The sequence below is a fragment of the Eretmochelys imbricata genome, chromosome 8, assembly GCF_965152235.1.
Source record: "Eretmochelys imbricata isolate rEreImb1 chromosome 8, rEreImb1.hap1, whole genome shotgun sequence".
Taxonomy (NCBI): Eukaryota; Metazoa; Chordata; order Testudines; family Cheloniidae; genus Eretmochelys; species Eretmochelys imbricata.
This window is the reverse complement of record NC_135579.1, coordinates 102419049-102446631: the sequence shown is the minus strand read 5'-3', so window position 1 is coordinate 102446631 and position 27583 is coordinate 102419049. Positions and strand designations below refer to the sequence as shown.

General features: G+C 44.4%; 2 protein-coding genes across 2 annotated transcripts; one reads left to right on the top strand and one right to left on the bottom strand.

The window, feature by feature from the left end:
- Positions 1–264: 264 nt before the first annotated feature.
- ATPAF1 (ATP synthase mitochondrial F1 complex assembly factor 1) lies at positions 265–21151 on the bottom strand. Its single transcript, XM_077824694.1, has 9 exons — positions 20906–21151; positions 19588–19696; positions 17661–17711; positions 16863–16925; positions 15496–15546; positions 12367–12414; positions 9978–10073; positions 4834–4941; positions 265–1534 (listed from the first exon to the last, which is right to left on the bottom strand). The coding sequence occupies exons 1-9, from the start codon at positions 21133–21135 to the stop codon at positions 1340–1342; spliced, it is 951 nt and encodes a 316-aa protein (XP_077680820.1). The 5' UTR covers positions 21136–21151; the 3' UTR covers positions 265–1339.
- A 5352-nt stretch (positions 21152–26503) lies between these two features.
- Positions 26504–27085, top strand: TEX38 (testis expressed 38). Its single transcript, XM_077824695.1, has one exon. The coding sequence runs from the start codon at positions 26504–26506 to the stop codon at positions 27083–27085; it is 582 nt and encodes a 193-aa protein (XP_077680821.1).
- The last annotated feature ends 498 nt before the right edge of the window (positions 27086–27583 follow it).

Here is a 27583-nt window from a genome sequence, read left to right as displayed (position 1 = left end):
CCGAGGGGGTTGAAATCCATTTGAGAAACGCTGCCGTTTTATTCGCCTGCAGCTACAGCTGCAGAGAAACCCTGGCTGCCTTTCGTTTACTTCTCGAGCTGGGCACTAGCATCATATTATCAATGAGCTGTGCACAGCCTTTGCATCCTCACTGTGCATATCGTTACGGCCCTTGTTCAAGGATTCAGTGGCTGCTTCCCACTGTCATTGCAAACAACAGGACTTCAGGCAATGCTTGAAAGATCCTTGCAGGAAAGACGCTAGTTTCACCAGAAATCACCAAGGTTTATTAAGGCAGACTCACTTTAATGGCTGCTCAGTTATATCATGTGTGATACATTCACTGCAGTGCATATGAGTTATCCCACGGTAATCCTGAACAGAATTACAAAGCTCTCTATTCCCGACCATTTTTAATGTTGTATACAGTGTCTTTCCCAAATGATAAAGGAAAGTTATATTTTACCCCTTTCAAATGGTGACATGTTTAAGAGCTGGCTGTCCAGACGATATCTGAAAATGAACTAGTATGATTTCTAAAACGATTTAATTATCTGCTGGACCACTTTAGAAAGCCCAATATGCAAAAAGAAAACCCCATTTATCACATCCTGTCATCAGTGAAATGATCTCCAATACAGTCCCCTAACAGCTGGGCACCTGAATGAAGTTCATGTCTCAATTAAAAATCTTGACATTCCCAGAGCCAAATCTAAGTCAGCTGAGTGTTTTTTGTCCTCAGCTGCACCAGCATAGAAAGCAAAGCATGCATCTTATGTAGGGAATCCTACACATTAATCAACAAAGAGGAGCCTGTCTTGGATCATCAACTGCATTATCTTTTCACAGCTGGATGAAAGAGGGGAATTTATCATCTTCATACAAGATAAAAATCACTGACCCGTGCAGTTATAGTGGAGGGTAACTTCCAAGTAGCTTTTACTGAACACAACCATCCTTTGCTCTCTCTCTCTCTCTCTCCCCCCAGTGGCTAACATATTCCCGCAAGTAACCTCCCTTCTCTCATTTGATTGATCATTTCCAAAGGAATACAGCACTCAGGCATTAGATATTGAAAGAGTTGTTTTGATGAGATTGTATTAAGGTGCGTTGTTTCCATTCGACCCTAGTTAGGCTGCCAAATTTCCTTGCACCAATACAAAATAGTCAGGGGTGAATATCACTCCCTGAATCTTTCTTCTGTCCAGCCCAACTCTGGAGCAAACAGGCCCATATAAAAAGTGGAGTTTGCCCCCAATTAAAAAAACTCCTGTGTCAAGGACCCTTTCCAATGAGTAATTTCAGTCGCCTCTGGCCCAGATGCTGTGCAAATCAGACACTATGCTTTATCAGGGTCCCATTGAGGTCTCAGTTCTCTTCCAAGTCCACTCTGCTCAAGCTCTGCTATAACGGCCATGTACTTAAACTCATTAGGTCTGTGGTTGAAGGTCTCCACTAATCCATAGGTCTCTGGACGATCTGTCGCATAGAAAAGCTGCACCTGATTGGCTATGCACTGAGCTTCGGGGACATTCTGTAAGGTTTAAAAAAGAAAAGAAAAAAAAAGAACTTATCAAAATAGCGCAAGTAGCAATTCTGGCATGAAAGTAAGTTCGCCTTTCAAAAAAGCTCTGCGGTTGCTGAAAAGCTGCAAACAGATCCCTCTTCAGTCTGCTTCTGTTGCCTTAGCAAGCTTCCTACTCAGCTCCTAACTCTATTCAAAGTTCACATTTTTCAAAGTTCTCCACAAGCCTGATCCATCTTGTCATTGACCTACTTACCTCTGTGTTGCTCCTACTAACTTCATCTCCTTATAGCTACGCATTTCAGGAACCACAGCTCCACCACCCCTCTCATGCTCCCCTCCCTCCAAGACTCTGAACGCCTTAACTTTCCCCTCTGCTCCTTGTCAGATTTCCTGCGTAAAAGTTTTCAGTAATACTCTGTATTAAACACAGCTAGGCAAAGAACTCAGAACAAAGTTCTGAACACCACAGTTTTTATAGCAGTATAAAATTCTGTCAGTTAGGGGTGAGATTTTATTTTGTAGACATAGTTATACCAGTACAACTGCTAATGTGGACAGAGTTATACTGGTATAAAGGTGCTTTATACCGGTATGGCTTATTCCTAGGGTGGCCACTCTCAGTCAACCAGACATTCAGGTACTTCAGGGAATGGTATAGTCCTGCCTGCCCACCATGACCTCGCATGCATGGTGTGTGGGAGGTCACCCCACACGGTGCATTCAAGGTCACAGCAGAGGGGTGGAGTGGCACGCTCTTAAAGACGGTGCCCTCATCCAATACCAGACACAACTATGTCCGGTTTTGATCCAATATTAGACAGAGGACAAATCAGCCCAAATGAGGACGGTCTGTTTCAAAGCCAGACAAGTGGCCTCCCTACTTATTCCCCTTCCCATATAGGAGTAAGCGATACTGGTGTAAGGAACCTTTACATCAGCATAACAGCATCCACGCTGAAGTGTCCTACTGCTTTAACTAGACAGATATAAGTTAGAGTGGTTCAATTCTGTGCGCAGACATGGCCCAAAGAGAAGGACCAATTTCACCTGTTTGGAAACTATAAGAGAAAAAGACCGGAATTTTCTCAGTTTTATTAATTATAGAAAATTATTCAAAATGTTCTGCTTGGGAGCAGTTCTTCACACATATCCAATAGCCAAGCTGTGCTGGTTCATTTTGATTGGACTTCTGGGTCACATGCCTCAGTTTCCTGACTGGATGAGTAACTAACAATCAGAACAGGTAATCATCAAGTAATCCATCCCATTGCTCATTCCCAGCTTCTGGCAAACAGAGGCTAGGGACACCATCCCTGTCCAACCTGACTAACAGCCATTGATGGACTCATCCTCCATGAATTTATCTAGTTCTTTTTTGAACCCTGTTATAGTCTTGGCCTTCACAACTTCCTCTGGCAAGGAGTTCCACAGGTTGACTGTGCGTTGTGTGAAAAAATACTTCCTTTTGTTTGTTTTAAACCTGCTGCCTATCAATTTCATTTGGTGACCACCTAGTTCTTGTGTTATGAGAAGGAGTAAATAACACTTTCTCATTTACTTTCTCCACACCAGTCGTGACTTTATAAACCTCTCATATCCCCCGTTAGTCATCTCTTTTCCCAGCTGAAAAGTCCCAGTCTCAATCACTCCTGATATGGCAGCCGTTCCATACCCCTATTTATTTTTATTGCCCACAGCATGGTTTCTGAATTAAAAATCCATTTTCCTTGAATATTCTCCAATTTCCACACTAACTATTTCTATGAACATTTGTGACCCAGGAACTTCTTGGTGCCGACAGAGGACACACGGGGCACACAGAGTTTTACAGTGATCCCCTGTGTCAGATGTATGCATAATAATTCACTAAAGGGTGGCATTGGAGGTCTCTACCGAGATCCGGTAGCCCACTGGACATCATAATCACTGTGAAATGTGTGTACAGATAATATTTAAGGAGTTCTATGTCTATACTGAAAATTATTTTCTTAAGGCAGGTAACCAGGATGTGACACGTCCCCAGCAGGTTCCTTTCCCAGCAAGAGATAACAGACTGTTATCTCTCTGTCTGGTCATATGTGTAGTGGGTACTGTATGTCTTACAACGGTTGCTTGTTTGTATAGTGAGCAAAATGCTAATAAAGAGATTGTGAAATGTTCAAGAGAGGATATTTACAAGAAAAAATAAACAGCAGCAGGGGATCCTGTGCACGAGTAAAGACAGTGGAATGAGGATGTAAAATTACTTTATAGAAACATTACAGAAAGCAGAGAGATGAAACGAATTTGTTTAAAAATTCATACAAACATTCACTAAAAGGTTTTTATTTTGAGTATTTGCCTCACTCTAGTATTAAGATAGAATATACTTATATATAATATAGAATATAATTCACAGACAAAACTTTGGTGATGGAGTTAAAATTGGAAATTATCAACAACAGAACATTGGGGTGATTGAAAATAAACTAATATTGGAGGAAAAGAAAATGTGCATAACAGTAAAATGTCACACTTTGTTTTGCCAATGTGTGGAAATGCAGAATTAAGGTATCTACATTCATAGATTTTAAGACCAGAAGGGACCATTAGATTATTTAGTCTGACACAGCACAGACCACAGAATTTCATCCAGTTACCTCAGCACTGAATCCAATAACTGTGTTTGACTAAAGTACATCTATCAGAAAGGCGTCCAATATTGATCTGACCACTTCATGAGATGGAGAATCCATCACTTCCTTTGGCAGATTGTTCCAAACAACATGAAACGACCTTAAACTCTCGCCCTTTAACAGCCCATCCTCTAATAAAACATTCTGCACGCGTGCTAGTCATGTTATTGGCAACATGAGTCCCATAAGCTCATTACTTGTCCTATGAGAGTTATCCAAGTGGCAGTACATCCTCACTCAGGGGAGGTACGGGAAGGCACAAAGAAAATCCACTGCAGGCTTAAAAAAAGGGCCTCCTGATTTGTCCATCAGTGATAACTTTAAAAAGTGTGTTTTAACATTGCTGGGGAGCGCCAACTTTTTATTATTATTCTTTAAATCCCCTTCCCTAAAAAAGAGAAACAGAGGCTCCAAAATTCTGCACTTTTCTAAATTATCCTTCTGAATTATGCTACCGTCAAGAACGGGGGGCGGGGGGGGAATTAGACGTGGCATAAAATACAATCACTAGACACCCAGTCTGCAGACTTCGGGAATTTTTCTGCTGTTCCCTAGGTTAATTATTCAATGGATAGCTGTAGATATCAGATCTTAGAAGAACACTAAGGAAACAATATGAGATTCTCTTACCAGGAAACTGGAGTCCATTTCGGCTGTCATTAGCACTATTCCCTTTTCCTTCTGAAGTTCAGGATAATGGTACAAGATCAACTGGCTAGAGGCAGTTTCACCTCGGGTCTGCAGGAGATAAGAGAGAGACTTAACAGTGCCCTAGATTTATTGCATATTTAATAGTCTGCTAATAAAGAATCTGAATATCAACCGAGTGCATAGACTCACTCATTCAGAGTCTCCCCACTGTCCTCCTAGCAAGGTCAAGGAGAGGCCATTTTAATTGAGAGTCAATTATTTGCATTTCTGTGTGTCTGTAGCCAACAGTAAGTCACAGATTCAGAGTTTAAGGCCAGAAGGGACTATCAGATCATCTAATCTGACTTCCTGTATAGCAGAGACCATTAAATTTCACCCAGTTACCGCTGGATTGAACCCAATAACTTGTGTTCAGCTACAGCATAACTTCCAGAAGGCCCCCAGTCCTGATTTGAAGACAGCAAGAGATGAAGAATCCACCACTTTCCTTGGTAGTTTGTTTCTACGGTTCATCACTCTCACTGATAAAAATGTGTGCCTCGTTTATCATCTGAATTTGCTGGCTTCAGCTTCTAGCCATTGGTTTGTGTTCTGCCTTCCTCAGCTAGATTAAAGAGCCCGGAGTACCAGGTATTTTCTCCCTGTGAAAGCCTGTATATCCTGTACTCAAGCCATCTCTCAGTTGTCCTTCTGATAAGCTAAACAGATTGAGCTCTTTAAATCACCCACGGTGAGGCATTTTCTCCAGCCTATGAATCATTTTCTCTCTCTCTTCTGCCTCCTCTCCAATTTTTCAACATCCTTTTTAAAACGTGGACCCTATTCCTTTAGAGTAACAGCCGTGTTAGTCTGTATTCGCAAAAAGAAAAGGAGTACTTGTGGCACCTTAGAGACTAACCAATTTATTTGAGCATGAGCTCACGAAAGCTCATGCTCAAATAAATTGGTTAGTCTCTAAGGTGCCACAAGTACTCCTTTTCTTTTTTCCTATTCCTTTAGTCAGGCTTGGTTTCACCAATACCATGTGCAGAGGTAAAATCCTTTCCCTGAACACCTCCTCACTACTCCCGTTTACACATCCAAGGATCTCATTAGCCCTTTTTGCCACAGCATCGCACTGGGAACTCATGGTGAATTGCTTGTCCACTATGACCCCTACATCCTTTCCACGTCACTGCTTTCCAAGACACAGTCCCCATTCTGTAGATATGGCCTGTATTCACTGTTTCTAGATATATATCTTTGCAAATGGCTGTATTAAAGACATTTGTTTGAATGGGTCCATCTTACCAAATGATCCAAATGCCTCTGTACGACTACCCTGCCCTCCTCATTATTTACCACTCCCCCAATCTGCGTGTCATCTACAAATTTTATCAGTATTTACTTCTAGACCACTGATGAAAATGTCAGGCCTAGAACCGCTGCCTTCAGAGCCTCACTAAAAACATCACCATTTGATGACAATGCCTCACTGAAAACCACTTTTTGACATTTGCAGTCAGCCGGTCTTAATCCATGTAATGTGTGTCTTACTGATGCTGTACGGTGCTAATTTTCAAATCAGACCGTCATGGGGTAGCGAGTCAAATGCCTTACAAAAGTCTATTACGTCTACTAAGTTATCGTTATCAACCACACTTGGAATCGCCTCAAAGAATGAAATCGGGTGCGTTTGACAAGACCTATTTTCCTTTCAACCATGTTGACTGACATTAATTATATTCCCATCCTTTAATTGAAACTGGCACAACATTAGCTCTCACCCAGTCTTCTGAATTTCCGTGGTATTCCAAGTTTTATTAAAAATTAACATCAGAGGACTAGAGATCTCATCAGCCAGATCTTTCATTACTCTTGGGTGCAAGCTATCTGGGCCTGCTGATTTAAAAATATGCATCCGTAGTAGATGTAACATCCTCAGTCACTAATGGACTAGAAAGTACTTCATCATCCTCATGTGATAGGAGTACATTATCCTGCTTTGTTACAAATACAGACCAGAAATATTTAACGAGCACTTCTGCCTTTTCTGCACCATTAACAGTTTTACCATCTACATCTAGTAATGGGCCTATCCCATTGCTGTGATTTCTTTTGTTCCCAACATGTTTAAAACCTCCTTCTCATTGTCCTTAGCCCTGTCAGCCATTTTTCTCTGATGTTTTTAGCTTCCCTGATCAATTTTCTACCCTCCAGACTTTCTAATGTATATTGACTGCTATCCCCCACCCCCCTTTTCCATTTGTTATATATTGCCTTTTTAATTCTAATTGCCGCCTTCACTTCACCACTGAACCACGATTGGCTTTTGGGCAAAAATGTCCATTTTATTGATTGTGGAATCATGGCTTTTTGGCTATCTAATAAACTCTTCTTACATAACTCAATTTTCATATTTTTCTGTCTAAATTTTTCCCCCTCAATCAATTTCTCTGATAATTTGCCTCATCTTTGGAAAATTAGCCCTTTTAAAGCACCACGTTAAATATATTACTGGTTGGGATTTTCCTTTGTTTGCCCAATTTGAATGCAATCAAGTCATGATCACTGGTCCCTAGGCAACGACCAGCTTCCAGTCCACTGATTCATTCACCTTTATAAAAAGAACAGGAGGGCTTGTGGCACCTTAGAGACTAACAAATTTATTTGAGCATAAGCTTTCGTGAGCTACAGCTCACGTCATCGGATGAAGTGAGCTGTAGCTCACAAAAGCTTAATGCTCAAATAAATTTTAGTCTCTAAGGTGCCACAAGTCCTCCTTTTCTTTTTGCGGATACAGACTAACACGGCTGCTACTCTGAAACCATTCATCTTTATGTGTCACAATTAAGTCCAAAACAGAGTTACCTCACGTTTGGGACAACACCTTTTGTGTTAGAAAAGGTTTATTCTAGATGATAATTTAAGTACATAATATATAGGTGTCAAACTAATCATAGAGAGAGGAGAAATTAGAAAGCCTGTCTAAAACGAACAAGAATAACTATGCTGGTATACAACAAAATTAAATTATAGAGGAGTTAGAAGCCAAGGTCTTTATAGACATTTTATTTATGACTCAAACATTTTCATAAGGCAGTAAATACAGAACCAAGGAAATACTAGAGAACTGCTTAATATCCCCTATATTAAATTATAGGACTCCGCTGAAGGGTCCACATATCTATTTCATCAAATTTATAAACTTCACCATGGAATCATCAGAACTGGCACCATTTCTATTATTTGAGAGCCAGTGGCATAGTGCCAAAATTGGGAAAACAACAACAGTGACAATTTCCATGTCTATGGTACTACTTTATGTCGGATGTGATGAATTTACGGACTCCAATGCTGCAAATGGTCAAAATATAATCATTCAATTTGATGTTTATATAGCACATTTCATGCTCAAGGATCCCACGATTGTTTAGAAACCAAAACCAGGAAACATTTCATCCATTAAAGAAATGAAGCTTCCTCTGGGGTCAACGACATCAACTGTTTTACAGCACACATCACTCTACTTCAACTGAGAATCAGAAGGGAATACCTTATCCAATTAAAAATGGAGAGGCCATTTATAGTGTCAGCGTCTGAATGACCAATCAGGATTAGCTTCTCTATTCTTGCAAGAGGTACCAAGGAACGTTTAGTGGCTGTAAACCATCAGCTCTTTGGTTTCAAGTCCGAAAATATGGCACTTCCAGCAGTGCAGTACCACCCTGCAGCATGGGTTGGAGATGATGATTCTGACCTCCTTTGTGAAGTGCTTCCAGATCTCCTGATGAAAAGCACTATCTAAGAGCTAGGGACTATTAGAATTATTATTGTCAGAATAAGGAGTAATGGTCTCAAGTTGCAGTGGGGGAGGTCTAGGTTGGATATTAGGAAAAACTTTTTCACAAGGAGGGTGGTGAAGCTCTGGAATGGGTTACCTAGGGAGGTGGTGGAATCTCCATCCTTAGAGGTTTTTAAGGTCAGGTTTGACAAAGCCCTGGCTGGGATGATTTAGCTGGGGACTGGTCCTGCTTTGAACAGGGGGTTGGACTAGATGACCTCCTGAGGTCCCTTTCAACTCTGATATTCCAGGATTATTGCTGTACCACCATAAGAGTGCATGGTGCTTTACTCACAAACCCAGTGCTGTCCTCCGTGTTGAGGAGTTTACAATCTAAGCTAGACAAAGGTCAGTGAGTGATGATAAACTGAAAAGGTCACAAGAGAAGCTTACGTTAAGTATATTGTTGGCCCTGTGGTTCTCCCCACACTTTTTTATTTAACTTGTTTATTAATATATTTCAAAGGTTAAAGGGAACAAAATAAGGCAAGATGGCAGAAGTGGTGGAGGGAAAAGCCAAACTGGAAAGCAAATGAAAAAGAAGCAACTCAGAAAAGACTTGAAGGAAGAGTGAGGCGGCTTAGCACACTGGGTCTCAGGGGTGTTTTGCTAATAGATGAACCTAAAGAAAGCTTGTGGGAGGCAATGAACAAGGGATTATCAAGTTCTGATTCAGAGGAATGAATGTCACAAACTGAATCTGGGAGTCTCCCATCCATGTATTGAGCCAGTCCGAGCCTGCCTAGCTTGCCGAATCTGAAGACTGTAGCATGTGGGACTGTAACTTGCAAATCAGAGAAAAATCCCATGCACGGATTTTTAAAAGGTTGGGATGATTTTCTGGACTCATATGCACCGGCTAAGAGAAGAGCAGTCAAATACTTCATGCATAAACTGATTGCTGGTGGGTGTGTGAAAGGAAACCTTGCTTAATTGAGTAGACAGACTATGAACAGGTAGGGTAAGGCTGCAAAACACTAGAGCAGTTGTTTGATCTAATATGGCAAATCAAATGGAACAAAAACCTTTAGGGCCTAACAAACATCTGAGACGATTACAACCTCTTTCATTTACAACACCAAGAAGAAATACACTACCACCGAACTAGAATGCCTCATTTGAAATCATGCACCAGTCCTGTACATGCTGCATGACATGGAGCTGGAGGAAACCATGCAAACTATTGCCTGGTTTTGTAGTTTTGTTTAAAGATACCTCTGTGTCTAGACGTCACTCAGAGTTGAATACAGCTGGAGTCTCAAACCTAACCCTGGAGAGTAATACAAGAAAATGCACCCACCTGAATGTTTATAAGCGCGGTGAAGTGCAGTTCTGTCCCTGACCACTGCCCCACAAAAAACTCATAGCCTTCTTTCCTTGGCAAAGCACACAGGAACTGCGGAGAAAGAGACAGTCAGCGTTATATGTGCTCCCAGCCCACGTCAGCGTAAATGGGCACCCCACTGCACGAAATGGGACCTAACTGGCAACCTTGTTAGGACTCACAGCGGGGAGTTGGTTACGGAGACAGAGCTTGCGGCTTTTCTGTGCTGGGGCTGGAGTGCAGGGTATGTGTAGCTACAGTGAAAAATAGGCTGTGCCCACGTTGTGGTGTGTAGCTACACACCGCACTGAAAGGGAGCTGCTAGAGCGTTTCCCTGCTGCCAGCCTCCTCCCGGAGCCTTTCCCCACCACCAGGAAAGCCTTCCCGATGGGCGGAAAACACACAAAGGCTTGGGTCGAGCCTTACTAGCAGGGCAGCGTAGGGAAGTCTGCACTGCTGCTTCTTGTTTACTACCTGCTTTGTGGAGAGAGGGGGCATCCATCTTCCAGGCAGACAACACGCCAGCTTCACATTTCCTAGTAGATAGTTTTAGAAGCTCAGATTTAAAAGACTCATGACCCTAAACTTTACTGTGTTCTCAGAATCGCTTGATTCACTGCCACGGGAGGGACTCCTGGAGGATGTTCAGTAACAGTGTTTTGAGACATTTAAAACCGGACAGTGAACAGTATAGTACAGGAACTCTTCACTTAAAGTCGTCCCGGTTAACGTTGTTTCGTTGCTGATCAATTAGAGAACATGCTCGTTTAAAGTTGTGCGATGCTCCCTTATAATGTCCTTTGGCAGCTGCCTGCTTTGTCCACTGCTTGCAGGAAGAGCAGCCCGTTGGAAGTAGCTGGTGGGGGCTTGGAATCAGGGTGGACCAGCAGCCCCCCTATCAGCTCCCCACTCCCTAAGGTCCCTGTGCAGCAGTCGCCCAGCAGGCTATCATTTGCCAGCAGTTCAGCTGTCCCTCCCCTCACTGCCATGTGCTGCTCCTGCCCTCTGCCTTGGAGCTGCTCCCCGAGCCTCCTGCTTGCTGGGGGTGAGGGGGGGGTGGGGGAAGACAGGGGAGCTAATGTCAGGGTGTCCCCCTCCCCCCTGCTCCTGCCTCCCCGCTTACCCCTTCTCCATAGAGCAGGGGGACACAGGACAGGGCTCAGGACAGAGGGAGCTTCCTGGCAGCAGTTGCTGCAGTCTCAGCTTGCTGATTAACTTAACAAGGCAGTGTACTTAAGAGTGGGGTCAGTGTACTTAAAGGGGAAATGCGCATCTCTCTCTCTCACACACAGGGTGCGTGTCTCTGTCTGCCATGCTGTCTCCCCTCCCTCCATTCGTGCGGCCTTGTAGAGCGTGAGGCTACATTAACAACAATGAGTTAACCTTTGAGGACTCAGCCAATTGCTAATTCATCATTTAGCAGTAAGGCATTCCCTGGGAAATACCCCACCCTCTGACTCCTCCACCTCAACCAAGCTTCACAATCATCATCGCTGTGTACAGTATTGAATTGTTTGTTTAAAACTTATACAGTGTGTGTGTATATATAGTCTTTTGTCTGGCAAAAAAAAAATTCCCTGGAACCTAACCCCCACATTTACATTAATTCTTATGGAGAAATTGGATTCGCTTAACATCACTTTGCTTAAAGTCGTATTTTTCAGGAACATAACTACAACGTTAAGTGAGCAGTTACTGTACAATGAGACGGTGGCCTAGCACTCCCGACATTCTTGCCCTTCTCCCCAGATGCTGCAATGAGGGATTAAAGTCACAAAAGGTCAGTCAGGGATGAGGAGAGGCGAACAGCTTTCACATTTGTTTAGTTTTTCTAACTCTGTCCCACAGCAACTTGAAAGCAACTTCTCTCTGGAGATTTCTGGTCTATTTGGCTTTATAGGCTTCAGTGTTGCATCTGTAACACTATCACATACAAAGAGAAAGGATGACATGGGACTTGAAAGAGAAGTGACACACCAGACAATGTGCTGATGCACAGGGTTCTCGCTGTAGCATACAAAGCTCGCTTCTCCACTGAGCTGCATGCAGGCGATTTAACAACATGACACCTAATACGGTGAATGCGAGGCATGTAGCTAAATCTCCATCATAAAACTAAGCTTGGGAGACTGCTTGGTTGTAGAACTCCTTGCCTGTTATGCCCATACTGAAATGTTTGACAGATATGAGCATCCTGCTGTCTTTAACTGACCGCTAAAACAAATACTTGATCAAATGGCTTTTACCAATCAAGTTACGACAATCTGAATAACAAAAGGTCAAAAGTTTATAAACTTCTACTCTAACTTCTATGTAGAAGAAATCCATTAAAGCTGTATATGCATGTAGTATCTATCACACTTACTGATGGACAATTCTGGGCCCGCTTCCATATTACATCGAACGTCTCTGCCTTTGGAGATGAAACAAGATCATTTAATTAACTTTCACAACATGAAAATAATGGATACACAGTTATCACTCTGTCACTCCATTAACCTTTATACGGTTCAACCTGCATATACAGTCGGTCTCAAATATGTAAATATTAACAATTAAGCAAGTCAGGCTGCCTTAATTGATAAGGTTTGCAGAAATGAGCGAATGGAAAGTTATAGTTAGCTCTTAATTGTCTAAGTATCATCAGCACCCTTTCTAGACAATGCAGTCCCTAGAAGACAGTAACAAACTCTTGGAATTCAAAGCTTTTATCTCTTGAAAAATGTCTACGCTTCAGACTTATACTTTTTTTTCTCCAATATAGTTCCACGGAGTGCATGGTGGTGCTTTATACACAAGCAAACAGGCAGGTTGCTGACCCATAGGAACTTACACTATAGATTCTCTTCTGCTCTTTATTACAGTACAAGCCAGATTATCATTCAAGTGAGTCGTACATCATATTTATCTTATTAAGTTATATTGTTCCCCACAAACATGCGAGTTCCACCATGCTGCACACATGCCTTTCCTGCATAACAATGTAATTTCGTTCAAGTGTTCCCCAATATCCCCTCCCTGCTGTTTCCTTTGCCCCTTTGCTGCATCATATGCTAATACAGATTATAAAATATTCAGGGCAGGAGAAATGTGCTGTTCAACTGTCCTACGAATAGAGCTCTGCGCTGATACAAAATTTGTATCTGCACCCGATCCACAAAAATGATCCCTGGAAATTAAGCAGATATCCGCAGATTTGCAGGGCTTTAGATATAAAATTTGGATCCACATCCATCCGTGATCCGCAAACATGGTCTGCAGATATAAAGCGGATATCCGCGGATTTGCAGGGCTCGAACGATGAAGCTCCTAGACTCCTTTGGACACTGTAAAGAGATAATTCAGCATCCAGCCAAGTAAAACTGCAGGCTACTGAAATGCAGCTGCTTCCTTAAACAACATGCACCATGCATTGCTCCCCTACTTATACAAGATCTGGTTTATACTGAAGTTTTAGAACCATCCACAACCTCTCTGATAAATAGGGGGTGCAATATATAACAAAAAGATTGTTTCTCTTCTGAGATCTACTCAGCTTTAATTGGAGACACATCTTATTGCCAATAATAGCAATCTCTTTAAGTATATATATTTTATATTACCCACAAACATTATGTTAAAAGTACATTAAGGTTGCAAAGTCAAGCAGTCAAAAGTTAGGAAATGCCAGAATTCAGGTTGCTTGTGCAACCTTAATTTGACCCTCTTGCACATAGGCATGATCCAGTCTTTCATTACAGGATCATAAACGATTTTTTCCACAGGACCTCTGCCTCATCCAGTGCACAGGATGGACGGTGCTCAAGGAATGAGCAACTATGATTAAGGTTAAGATTTTGTCACAGCTGTTTTTAGTAAAAGTCATGGACAGATCACGGGCAATAAACAAAAATTCATGGGAGCCCGTGACCTGTCCATGACTTTACTAAAAATAACCCGGCGCACAGGGCTAGGTAGGGGGGAATGACAGCAGGAGTCCCATGGGGGGAGTGGGGGGGAACACTGACAAACTGAGCCCCCCACCATGGGGGGGGGGGCAAAGCCCCGGCTCCAGCACCCATGGGGGGGGACACGCACAGCCCCTGCTGGCTGCAGCTGGCTGCAGCTGCGGGGCAGGGGCACACAGTCCCAGCTCCAACCCCAGCCACAAGTGCACAGCCCTGACTGCTGCCGCGGGGAGGGAGTGGTGCATGACCCTGGGAAGCTGTGAGGGGAGCACACGGCCCCTGCTGCAGCCATGGCCATGGAGCAGGGGCCCTGGCTGCAGCCCCCACCGCAAGCCACGGGGCAGGGGTTCATGGCCCTGGCTGCAGCCCCCACCGCAAGCCGCTGACAGCTGAAGCTGAAGAAGTCATGGAAGTCACGGAATCCGTGACTGCCATGACCTCCGTGGCTAAATCGCAGCCTTAGCTATGATGAACTGAGAATTATCTATATTATATTTTATACATATGATACATGCCTCTGTGTTTGTTTATGGTGGGTTACTTGCTATGGAGTAAGATCAAAAGGGGTTGTTAAAAAAACCAAGCAGGAAAGGTAAAACACTGGCCCAGATAAGGAGTCGTTCTTCCCCCCCGCCCCCCCCAAAAAAAAAAACACAACAGCCAGGTTTATAGCTGTGATGGGACGAGAGATCAAATCAAACAATAAGCCATTTCCAGACCAAGGGCCTAGAAAAGAAAAATAGGGGCAGGCTGAATGAATTGGGAGAGGCTGCTCATGGGGTGTCACTGAAAAGCTGGGATTGTCTAAGACTGCAGTTAGCTGAGGTGTAAATCTACCCTGCAGCAGCCTGACACACACTAACTGTCCAAATGGATCCAGCTGCCGCACACGAAAAGTTCCACGGTGCGCTTTGATCTGCCCTGCTTCGAAATAAGGATTTTTACCGAATTTGGGCATATTTTCTTGGAGACACACAAAACTCACCCTGGACACAAAAGCCACCTTACTACCAATTTTCAAGTCTTTACTCCAAAGCATGCGGCACTAGAGAAAAGGTCACCAGAACTGTTTAACATGGGAAAAGCTATATATTTTCCCCTAGGCTCATTCTTGGCAATGGATAAACCATTCTGGCTGAAATTTTTCGGAACTATTCTGGTCTAACAGACCACTGGCTCCACACTGCTATGAGAGAGACCTGGGTGTGATCCCAGTGCTGCAGAAAGGAGATTGACACCACAGGCATTACTGATTCTGAAAGTCAACAATTGGGAAAGTATGAAGACTATGCATTTAATATACACAAGGGGCCTTCTCCAAAGACCACTGAGGTCAACAGAAGCCTAAGAAGCTTGACTTTCAAATTACTGATCTTACATGCAGAATTATGGCTGGTCAGCTTAGGAAGGAGACTGGGGTTAGAAACCTTACTTTCATTAAGTGATTGTTGTTACAAGCAACAGACACCTAGAGGAAAGGAAGCTTGTATTGCAAAGCTTTTTATGCTGACCTCTCTGGTGTACATTTTGTTAAAGTAACTACTTACAGGAATAACCGCATAAACTGTATCTTTTGCAGAAAAATACTGCTTCCAGATCTGTAAGAAAGGAGGGAAGCCATATATGATTAACACCATAAACAAGCATCTAGCATTTAATATTAAACACCTTTAAAAGTATTCATTTATCAACTAATCTTCGTTTGTAAGTACATCAGGGCAGGGGGAATTTTTCCATATGTTTTTGAAAGCTGTAATTTCATGTTCCAATACTACTAGTATCAAATAATACATATTTCAACCAGACAACTGCCATAAACAATGGGGTCAGATTTGGTGGCCCACAGTTTAGTGATGGTGAGAAATGCTTCAGACCATGTGACTTTTCACAAACACAGAACTCAAGCAAAAGATTATTTCTAAGTAAGGAATGTACAAGACCCTTCCCATCAGAAGATAGTACTTATATTTTTAATGATTCTCTGTATTTGCATAGTGTTTTGCTTCTGAGAATTTCAAAGCATTTGATTAAGTTCTTTTCATTATGCATGCAGGGAAAGTGATTTATACGACCAGCTCAAAGTCACTAATAAAGTCAGTGACAGAAATACAACCCAGACTCTCAAAACTCTTTTCTAACTGCTAAACACTGCCTCCCTCTAATCCTTGATACTTAATCAGAATCTTCAGAAGGGCCTTTAACAAATGAAATCTTGAAGTGTGGTGCAGCCCTAGAGACATTTGTGCACACAAGGTACCCTATTATATACCATTGCCTCACAATCTGATGAGCAAACAGAAAAACTCTGCTTGAGTTTGGCTGCTTCAGATATGTAGAATGGAAGCAGATTTTAAAAAACAAAAAGAGGAAAATAAATCTCAGTGGAATGCCCACAACTGTACCAGGAAAACCACCTTTCATCTTACTGTTGTTAATAAACATTCACTTCCCTCCCGTCCTCCTCAGCGTTGTTAGCGCTAGCCAGGGCTGTCAGTTCTTCTGAAGAACCGCAGAATAGGTGTAGCCCCGGCGACATTAGCTTCCTGCAAGATGTCCCACCAACATGCGTCAACTCTGACTGCAGCTGGTGAACAGACAATTCGGTCGCCACGCTTCTCCAATTGTTGGGACACTGCCAGTTGCACAGACGGCAACTGTTGACTGATCAGGTCGAGATATAAACTGCTGATCTACCCAAAGGCGAAAGGTCCTATATCACGTTACCTAACCCCGAGACAATTTTCATTTTTGTTTCTATTTAATTTTTTTTTTTTTAATGTTTGGCTGAAAGAGATGCCTTTATTTTCACAAGTCTTCTTAGTACACATTCCAACCTCACACGTAAAATACTAATAAGTGAATTCCAGAATGACGATTAACATTTAATTGTAAAATTTCCATGTAAATGTATCACCTGTTTTATTTCCTCTGGTGTTTTCTCTTTCACCATTTCAACATTAAGTATTGAATCAAGTGTCTGCAACAGAAAGCACAAAGAAGTCACAATGAAGGCAATTCACCGGTACGTTACACAGGACAAATGCAGGCTGCAGAAAGTTCAGAAATGACATCTCATTTAAACCATACCCTGGTACACTTAATTGTCCAAAAAAAAAAAAAAAATAAAAAGGTAAGTCATAAGATAGACCTACAATGAAAAGAAAAGGAAATATATACTGAGCTAAGTAACAGAATCCATAACGATACATGGTAAATGTTGGTTCCAGGAATCTAACTGCAACAAGACCCATGTGCTCGTAATATGTTTTGTGACCTTTTCCCTTTCAACCATTACCTGCATGTGCTCTGTTAGTAGCTTTCACAATTTTAAACAAGGAGATTGCTGGCACTGAAATATTAACCACAATACAGTCCCTCTGCAGCATCTCCTCTGATGGAACTAGGAGAGGCATCAATAAGCTCTAAAGGGAGCTTAATTTTTTGTATCAATTTCTGTGTGCACTCAAGACTGATCCCCAGAATAGCACGGACTTCCAATATTTCACAGAGACAAGGATAGGAATGGAACCCTCTGAACTACTCTGGGATTTTAAGACTATTCCAGTACTAAAAAAAACTCCTAAAATGAGATACAACACAAGGAATTTTGGATTCCTGCATCCCACACAACAACTGGCCTACGGATAATGCAGTGTTTAAAATTAATCTCCATGCACACCACAGTCAGATGTGGAGGTCCATGTTATCTTACCTTATCTTTTGTGAATCCTTCCTTTGATGCCTTTGTGCCCAAGGCTTCTGCCTAAAATTAAAAATAAGCCTTCAAAGTTTGTTTTCATGTTATTTATACTGCCATATCCAGCAAGCATAATAGGCCCATTGATAAAACCTTTCAAGCACGTGCCCTGTGAGTGGAAGTGAAGAAACCAAAGGACATACCTATGTAGTTAGTAACCTTGGTTGTTAAAGGGGCATTGACAAGGTCTAAAATTAGACCTACAGGCTTTCTTTAACATGAGGTCATACCCACGGCATTGTTCCTCTGCTCTGTTCTTGAAGCACATTGGGGTATTACAAATAAACAAGAACAACAGAAATTAGCAAAGGAAATATCAGTTAAGACGACATGCCCACCCTTGTAGCTAATGAAGGATTACCCATTGCTTCAAAACCTTGTCTCTTTTAAAGAGCCTCAAACAATGGAGATTCCAGCACTTCTCATGGCCCTTGTCTACACACTGTTCACAGCAGATGGCTGCCTGTATTCATCAGCAACCGTCTCCACCTTAACTGGTACAGAAAATTATTTAACTACTCGTGTGGACAGGCCAAAACTAGTTTCAACACCTTTAAAGCAAGCAAGTATATTCCAGATCTAGTAAAACAAGATTTCAAATCATGCTCACTGTAACAGTGGTGAAAATGAACCTGGAGAAACTAGTATCAGGGGGCAGCCGTGTTAGTCTGTATCCACAAAAACAACAAGGAGTCCGGTGGCACCTCAAAGACTAACAGATTTATTTGAGCATAAGCTTTCGTGGGTGAAAACCCCACTTCTTCAGATGCATGGAGTGAAAATAATTCCTCTCCCTCTTGGTGTTAACAACTTCAAATACTTACAGGAAGTTAAGTCTTCCTTTAGTCCTTGCCTAGCCAAGCTATAGGTAGTTTTTTTATGAGCTGACCCAGCAAGGTATGTGAGCATAAATGGTCTCATTTACTTTAACAGGACTATTGACATATATCCTATTTAGGGCCTACATCTTTCCACACAGCTCAGTCCCTCCAGCCTCTTAATCAACCAGTGGAGGATTTCCACAGTTCTCAGACCTGAACTCCTGTACACATCCATGCAACTCAAGCTCATAAAAATGTGAAGTCCTAATGGGATGCACCCAATGTGTGAATGAGCACAACTTCAGCACCCTACGTGTGATGATGGTGGTGGGTCACCTGGTGGAGCAGTCCTGTAATTGGCAGTGCACTTGAAGGGAATACACTCAATACACCAGTCTAGACTGGGTAAGTGGTGCACTGATACTTCACACAAAGAAAAACACTGTAGAAAAATTAACTCTGCATTAGTCTTCATGCCCACCAAGAGAAGATGGTGTCCCTGCAACATTCTAGCAGTGTCTCTGGAAGGGAATAAGTAGTAAAGATGCTTAAAATGCAATTAACTTAGATAAAATACTGGATCAGGACAAGTAAACATCAACAATAGGAGTAAATTAATGTAGATTATTAATTACAAAATCAATATGCAACTGCCTAATCACTCCATTTTATTAATATTTCAGCATTAAGTTGGGAAATGTCAGAGGCTCTCTAAAGACCCATTCCAGATCCAATACTATTCAATAGTTTGTTTCATTCATAAAAAGAGAATGAAGGTGAGAGAATATGTCAACCAAGTTGGACCTCATGGATCTGGGACTGATCACAAACACTTTGAATAAGATTCAAACACAGCATTTACTAGCAATATCACCATTTGGGGCAAGCACCTGTCTTGCATATTTTCAGTGAGCCTTGTACTTTCAGGCACCATATAAATAGCAAACAGGAACATTTTTAATTCCAGACAGTAATTCCCATTCCAGGATTACAGCTGTAAAAGATGACATTTTGAAGCTAATTTGAACATGATACTGAACGAAGTTAACAACTGGTCTTGCCTTTTCTTCCATATATCTGATAAATTCCATTTGCTTGGAATGTCCCACTGGCTGCTTTTTCACTTCACTTCGTTTCTCCATGCGGGATTCAAAAACACCTGGATTGGATCTGAAACAAAACTGAGACTATTACTACATTTTGGCTACTACCATTCTGGCATTTTAAAACTTGACTTTCCGTAGCACAGATTTCTATTCTCAGTGTTTCTAGTTAAAGCCCTGCAAATCTGCAGATATCCAGTTTATATCAGCAGACTGTGTTTGTGGATCCCGGATTGGATGTGTAATATCTAGACCTTTGAGAAAACCATGTCCCAGACTACGTTCTGGAGGGTCCCATCTACCGCACCCCAGAGCTCTCCACAGCTCCCCCCTCGTTCCCCCGGCAGTGCCCCATTCCCGTCAGAGCCCCAAGCCCTCACTGCCCCCCAAACTCTTAAGGCTCCATCTGCTTCCAGGAGACCCAAACTCTGGGCCTCTCCCAGCACCCCTGACCCCCAAGTCCCATCAAGCACCAGCTCCCTCCCCCCTTTCCATTCCCCCTGCTCCCAATGCTGTCAGAACCCCAATACCTGAGGACTCCAGCCCCAACTCCAGAGGGTGCTCCACCCGGGCAGCTTCCCATCCCCCAGGAGTGTCCGCTCCCCTCAATGGCCCGGGGGGAGCCCCCTCCATCCCAGTGACCCTCCCCATCCCCCTGGGCTGCCCCCCCTCCATCCCGGTAACCCCCCCCATCCCCCTGGGCTGCCCCCCCTCCATCCCGGTAACCCCCCCCATCCCCCTGGGCTGCCCCCCCTCCATCCCGGTGACCCCCCCCATCCCCCTGGGCTGCCCCCCCTCCATCCCAGTGACCCCCCATGCCCCTGGGCTGCCCCCCCTCCAGCCCGGTAACCCCCCCCATCCCCCTGGGCTGCCCCCCCTCCATCCCGGTGACCCCCCCATCCCCCTGGGCTGCCCCCCCTCCATCCCAGTGACCCCCCATGCCCCTGGGCTGCCCCCCCTCCAGCCCGGTAACCCCCCCCATCCCCCTGGGCTGCCCCCCCTCCAGCCCGGTAACCCCCCTCATCCCCCTGGGCTGCCCCCCCTCCATCCCGGTGACCCCCCCCATCCCCCTGGGCTGCCCCCCCTCCATCCCGGTAACCCCCCCCATCCCCCTGGGCTGCCCCCCCTCCATCCCGGTAACCCCCCCATCCCCCTGGGCTGCCCCCCCTCCATCCCGGTAACCCCCCCATCCCCCTGGGCTGCCCCCCTCGGCGGCCCCCTCCATCCCAGTGACCCCCCCATCCCCCTCCCCCGGGGTCCCCCCACGGCCCCACACCTGCGCAGCGCCTGGATCTTGTCCCGGTACCGCCCGTAGAAGGGGTTCTCCTCCAGGCCGGGCTCGCCCCCCGCGGCCGGGCCCCGCGGCACCGCCAGCAGCCGGGCCGGCGGGGAGAGCAGGCCCAGGGGCCGCAGCACGGCCCGGCTGCGCAGCGCCAGCGCCCCCCGGTACAGGCCGGAGACCTGCTGCAGAGCCCCCGCCATCGGCTCCCCCCCGGCGCCCCACATGCGGCGGCTCCGCCTGCGAACCCCGCCGGCTCCGCCGCGCTGCCCGCGCCAGGGTTCCGGGCACCAAAGGTTCCGGGAGGGGCGGGGGGAGTTGACAAGGGGAGGGGAAGGTGGGGTGAAGTGTGTGTGTGGGGTGGGGGGGAGGATTAGGGGCTGGAAGGGGGAGACCTGTATTATGCAGCACATGGGAAGCCCAGCGCTTAGGCACCCAGTAGTTGGCCATTGGGCAGGGATGGGCAGGGATGGGGTCCCTAGTTCCTGTTTGCCAGAAGCTGGGAATGGGCGACAGGGGAGGGATCCCTGGATGATCCCTGTTCTGTTCGTTCCCTCGGGGGCACTTGGCGCTGGCCACTGTCGGAAGACAGGATCCTGGGCTGGGTGGGCCCTTGGTCTGACCAAGTAGGGCCGTTCTTATGTCTCTAGGAGGTGGCTATGGGGCCTCACCTGGATGCTGGGTGGGTGCAGGGCACATGGGCTGTATAAGCCCCTCCTGTCCCCTCATGCTTCATGACTATCCTATAGCCCAGTGATTCTCAACCAGGGGTAAGTGAATCATAGAATCATAGAATATCAGGGTTGGAAGGGACCCCTGAAGGTCATCTAGTCCAACCCCCTGCTCGAAGCAGGACCAATTCCCAGTTAAATCATCCCAGCCAGGGCTTTGTCAAGCCTGACCTTAAAAACTTCTAAGGAAGGAGATTCCACCACCTCCCTAGGCAACGCATTCCAGTGTTTCACCACCCTCTTAGTGAAAAAGTTTTTCCTAATATCCAATCTAAACCTCCCCCACTGCAACTTGAGACCATTACTCCTCGTTCTGTCATCTGCTACCATTGAGAACAGTCTAGAGCCATCCTCTTTGGAACCCCCTTTCAGGTAGTTGAAAGCAGCTATCAAATCCCCCCTCATTCTTCTCTTCTGCAGGCTAAACAATCCCAGCTCCCTCAGCCTCTCCTCATAAGTCATGTGTTCTAGACCCCTAATCATTTTTGTTGCCCTTCGCTGGACTCTCTCCAATTTATCCACATCCTTCTTGTAGTGTGGGGCCCAAAACTGGACACAGTACTCCAGATGAGGCCTCACCAATGTCGAATAGAGGGGGACGATCACGTCCCTCGATCTGCTCGCTATGCCCCTACTTATACATCCCAAAATGCCATTGGCCTTCTTGGCAACAAGGGCACACTGCTGACTCATATTCAGCTTCTCGTCCACTGTCACCCCTAGGTCCTTTTCCGCAGAACTGCTGCCTAGCCATTCGGTCCCTAGTCTGTAGCGGTGCATTGGATTCTTCCGTCCTAAGTGCAGGACCCTGCACTTATCCTTATTGAACCTCATCAGATTTCTTTTGGCCCAATCCTCTAATTTGTCTAGGTCCTTCTAGTATCCTATCCCTCCCCTCCAGCGTATCGACCACTCCTCCCAGTTTAGTATCGTCCGCAAATTTGCTGAGAGTGCAATCCACACCATCCTCCAGATCATTTATGAAGATATTGAACAAAACCGGCCCCAGAACCGACCCCTGGGGCACTCCACTTGACACCGGCTGCCAACTAGACATGGAGCCATTGATCACTACCCGTTGAGCCCGACAATCTAGCCAGCTTTCTACCCACCTTATAGTGCATTCATCCAGCCCATACTTCCTTAACTTGCTGACAAGAATACTGTGGGAGACCGTGTCAAAAGCTTTGCTAAAGTCAAGAAACAATACATCCACTGCTTTCCCTTCATCCACAGAACCAGTAATCTCATGATAAAAGGCGATTAGATTAGTCAGGCATGACCTTCCCTTGGTGAATCCATGCTGGCTGTTCCTGATCACTTTCCTCTCATGCAAGTACTTCAGGATTGATTCTTTGAGGACCTGCTCCATGATTTTTCCAGGGACTGAGGTGAGGCTGACTGGCCTGTAGTTCCCAGGATCCTCCTTCTTCCCTTTTTTAAAGATTGGCACTACATTAGCCTTTTTCCAGTCATCCGGGACTTCCCCCGTTCGCCACGAGTTTTCAAAGATAATGGCCAATGGCTCTGCAATCACAGCCGCCAATTCCTTCAGCACTCTCGGATGCAACTCGTCCGGTCCCATGGGGGTACACAGACGTCTCCAGGGGGTACATCACCTCATCTAGATATTTGCCTAGTTTTACAACAGGCTATATAAAAAGCACTAGCGAAGTCGGTACAAACTAAAATTTCATACGGACCATGACGTGTTCATAGTGCTCTATATACTATACACTGACATGTAAGTTCAATATTTATAGTCCAATGGATTTATTTTATAATTATATGGTAAAAATGAGAAAGTCAGCAATTTTTCAGTAACTGTGCTGTGACACTTTTGTATTTTTATGTCTGAATTTGTGAGCAAGCAGTTTTTAAGTGAGGTGAAACTTGCGGGGTGGGGGGGAGGGAAGAAGAGAAGAACATAAGATAAATCAGATTCGGGAAAGGGGTACAGTAGTCTGGGAAAGGTTGAGAACCACTGCTATAGCCCACCAAGTACACATGGTGAATCTGTGATAGAGTGATTTTGGGAGAGGGACTAAAAATCTCCCCCCCCGGCTGAAAACCACAGGGTTAGGCTAGGCTGTAAGATTCAGCTGTAAAGGCTCGTGGCTGTATGATCAGTAAAAAAAACAGAGATTTCTGCTAGGTTAAATCTGTGTATAGGGTGGGGTGGGGTGGGGTGGGATGGGATGGGATGGGGGCATGCTGACTAAGTGGACTTGGAAGGTTTAGATTATCATCATCGATAACTGTCCATGAACGTCAGTTTCACCCCAGCACACCCACAAACCCAGAAAAAATATTTCCATGGATAACAATTGAAATGTACAGATAGGCAAAGGAAGCAAAATGCTGCTTTAGAACTTAACAGAGACTGATGTGAGGATATTTACTTCGTATATTTTGATATGCGATGTTGGTAGATTGTGTTTTAACCGTTGTAAAGGTTTAACTTTTAGAATCTCAACATCTGCTGTCATTAAATAATAATCTTCCCCTTCCTTTCCCTCAACTGTGAAAATTTAAATCAATAGAAATAAAAAATGCTTAAAAATAAACATTGATATCCATCAGAATTATATATATATTACACAAAAATCAAATTCTGCCAAGCCTATGAATATACCACCCCAAATCTCTGCGGTGTCTACAGTGATAGATCAGCCCCTGGCTTTGGTGCTAGCTGGAGGAAGTTCTGGCTTTGTATAGAGTAAGGCTTTGTCTACACTATAGTTTTGTTGATAAAACTTGTTGGTCAGGTGTGAAAAAACACACCCCTCCTCGACACAAGTTACACCGAGAGAAGCACCAGCCCGTGTGGACAGCACTACCGCTGCTCGTTGGGGGTGCTTCAATTATGCTAACAGGAGAGCTCTCTCCCATTGGCATGGAGCGGCTACAGAGAGACCTTACAGTGGCACAGCTGCAGGGATACAGCTGTGCTGCTGTAAAGTCTCTAGTGTAGACATAGCTTTAGTCACATTTCTAGTATCTGTTTCACTCCTTTCAAAGGGAAATTTCCAAGACACAACATGGGTTAATTTTATGCCACCAGATATTATTGAGGCCCTCTGCCCCAGGAGGGCCCTGAACACCCTAGGCTGATGTTCTAGCTCTTGCTGATGCAGCTGTAGCAGCCGCCATTGTTTCATTGTGAGACGCAGAATGCTCAGCGACTGCAGTTCTGTTACAGCAAAGGCAGCGGCTGTAATCTCAGTGTGTTTGTGCCTGCAAAATCCCTCCTTGTCTCCCCGCTCCAGAGCGGGGATGGGAACCAGCACAGACCTGTGATTACCACCCACACCTCTTCGAAGAGCACGCTGTGGGTAAACAATGATTATCCCCCATAGTGAGTACCATATTTACCCTCTGAAAACTAGTCATCAGTTCTCTATTACCTCTTTAAGATGTTCTTTTTCTGAAACCTCAAATAATAATATTATGTAAGTGAAATGGACTAGCAAATAAGATCACTCACCCATCCCGCAGACTACTATGTACAGTGAAAGGCAATCTCGCTGCTAAGCCCGTACAATTGTTCTCTTGTGGCAAGTTTTAAGAAATGCCCCGGCTCCCCGGAAATTGGGAAGGTCACATTAGCAAGTGATTGTCTGAAGAGGCAATATTTTAATCTAGGTTCTTTAAGCATCTATGGATTTTATTAGCTTTAATTATGGACTGCAGATAGATTTGCTATGTTCAAAAGGCATTTGGTAACAGTACAGCCATAGGTTTTAAGGCACGAAGGACCCAGTATGCTCATCTAGCCTGAGCTCCTCATAACACGTGCCAGAAGTTCACCCTGTAATTCCTGCATCCAGCTCATAACTGGTCCTTTTTACTTGCCTGGTGATTACCCCATCAACCAGATCCCACTATCTGTGTCTCCTTACTGCTGGCTATGCACTAGTTATGCCCCTCACAGACTGAAAGCAGCTCTTTCAATTAGCCAAAAACAATTGTTTCCCTGGTGCCTAAACTATAAAGCCAGGTGTTGACATTACATTTCTCACTGAAGGATCCCGAAGTACTTTACATCGTAACAACACTGCTATTTTTGCACAACAGGGTAGATTTTTGAGCCAGAGACCAGGCCCTTCCCTTACCCAAAATACCACATGGCTATGGTGTGGATCCCCCATCACTGGAGGTTTTAAAGAACAGGTTAGATAAACACCTGTCAGCAATGGTCTGGGTTTACTTGGTCCTGCCTCACGGGCAGGGCAGGGCGGATGGACTGGTGCCTCCTGAGGTCCCTTCCAGGCCTACAATTTCTATAATTATACACAGAGTAGACAGGTCTTTATTTTTAAAACGATTTCTTAAAAAAACTTTTATACAAACTGCATGTTCAATCTAAACTGGCACTTCTGGGGTTTGAACCTGGCTTTCCAGATAGCCAGGGGAAAGTCTAAACACAGAGTTAGGTTGGTTTAACTAAAGGTGTTACTTAAAACACTTAGTAAAACCATTGCAAAAAAGGCTGTGTGGACCCTTAGCTTAAGTCAATAAGGAACAGCTTAAGACAAAGAAAGAATGTATAGACAGGGGGCAACACCAGTTTCAACTGGTGCTCATTTGTGCAGGGCAATCACATACATGTTTTAAAGCTGCAGTTTAGGTTCATTCAAATGGACACTATTCTAAAAATATAATTTGACTTATTAACACTCAGACATTGCTTGAACCCTAGCCTCGAACACCAAGATCCACACATAGAAAGGGGAAAAGGGGAAAATTTTCTCCTACACTTAATGGAAGTGGGTTAAAAAAAATCAAATGACTGACAGACACTTCATGTCATTTATAGCAGGATAGCTCCAAAAAGGCCCTTATCAGACTTAGGTCTCCTATCATGCTGGAGAAATGCATTTATAGATGTGATCCCTGCACCAAAGAGCTTACCATCTGCTCTTGCTTTTCAGGTTGGCTGCCTCTCTACTTTGCGAGCCTAGGGCTATGTTACATCTTGATATTCAGCACCATGTTTTTCTTTCACTGGAAGAAAGCCATCCAGCGGGAGCAACGTGCAAAAGCGTGGGTTGAGCTGATGAGGAGCGAAACATTCTTCCCCAATGCAGTAGTTCACTGGGCAAACAAGAGAGCTCATTATGGGATTAAAGCAGAGGTATGCACTCCCGAGTCCAGTGCCAGCCCAAAGCAAAATGGCAAAAGCTTGAACAGAGAGACCACCACAGACAGGGATGGAGCTTTCTTCCCTTCCCTTACAGGTGTGGGTTCATACAAACTGGTGTTTCAGGAACTGCCTTGTGCTCGTTCACTCTCCAGCCTCCCACCGCTGCTCCATCATTCAACCTCTTATCCTTTTTCAGCCATTCCATCAAGGACCGTTCCATTCAGCTCTCTTCCTGACTTCGTTACATTAGGAAATGGGAGATGCCACCTCAGTAACGGCAACTCTGCTTGTGAGATATAATTCATGTCAAACCCAGAGTGGACTGCATCACTTATGATGAAAACCAAAATAAAACATGGAAAAAATTTTTAAAGTCAAACAAAACAAACTGTCACCAGAATACTTTCAAAGCCAGCTTAAATGTGTTTTCTTTGTTACTCACAAGACACATAGGGGCTGCAGTAGAGATACTTCCCCCTTTGAGTGAATTAAACCTGAACCACCCCAATTTCAACTTCCTATATGTAGGGGGGGAGGGATAGCTCAGTGGTTTGAGCATTGGCCTGCTAAACCCAGGGTTGTGAGTTCAATCCTTGAGGGGGCCATTTAGGGATCTGGGGCAAAAATTGGGGATTGGCCTTGCTTTGAGCAGGGGGTTGGACTAGATGACCTCCTGAGGTCCCTTCCAACCCTGATATTCTATGATCTCCACTTAGAGTTAAACCAGCTATTTGGTGCCCCAGGAAATCACCACAAAAGCCGTTTGCTCAGCTTGGCACACAGTTTGCTTTTCATCTT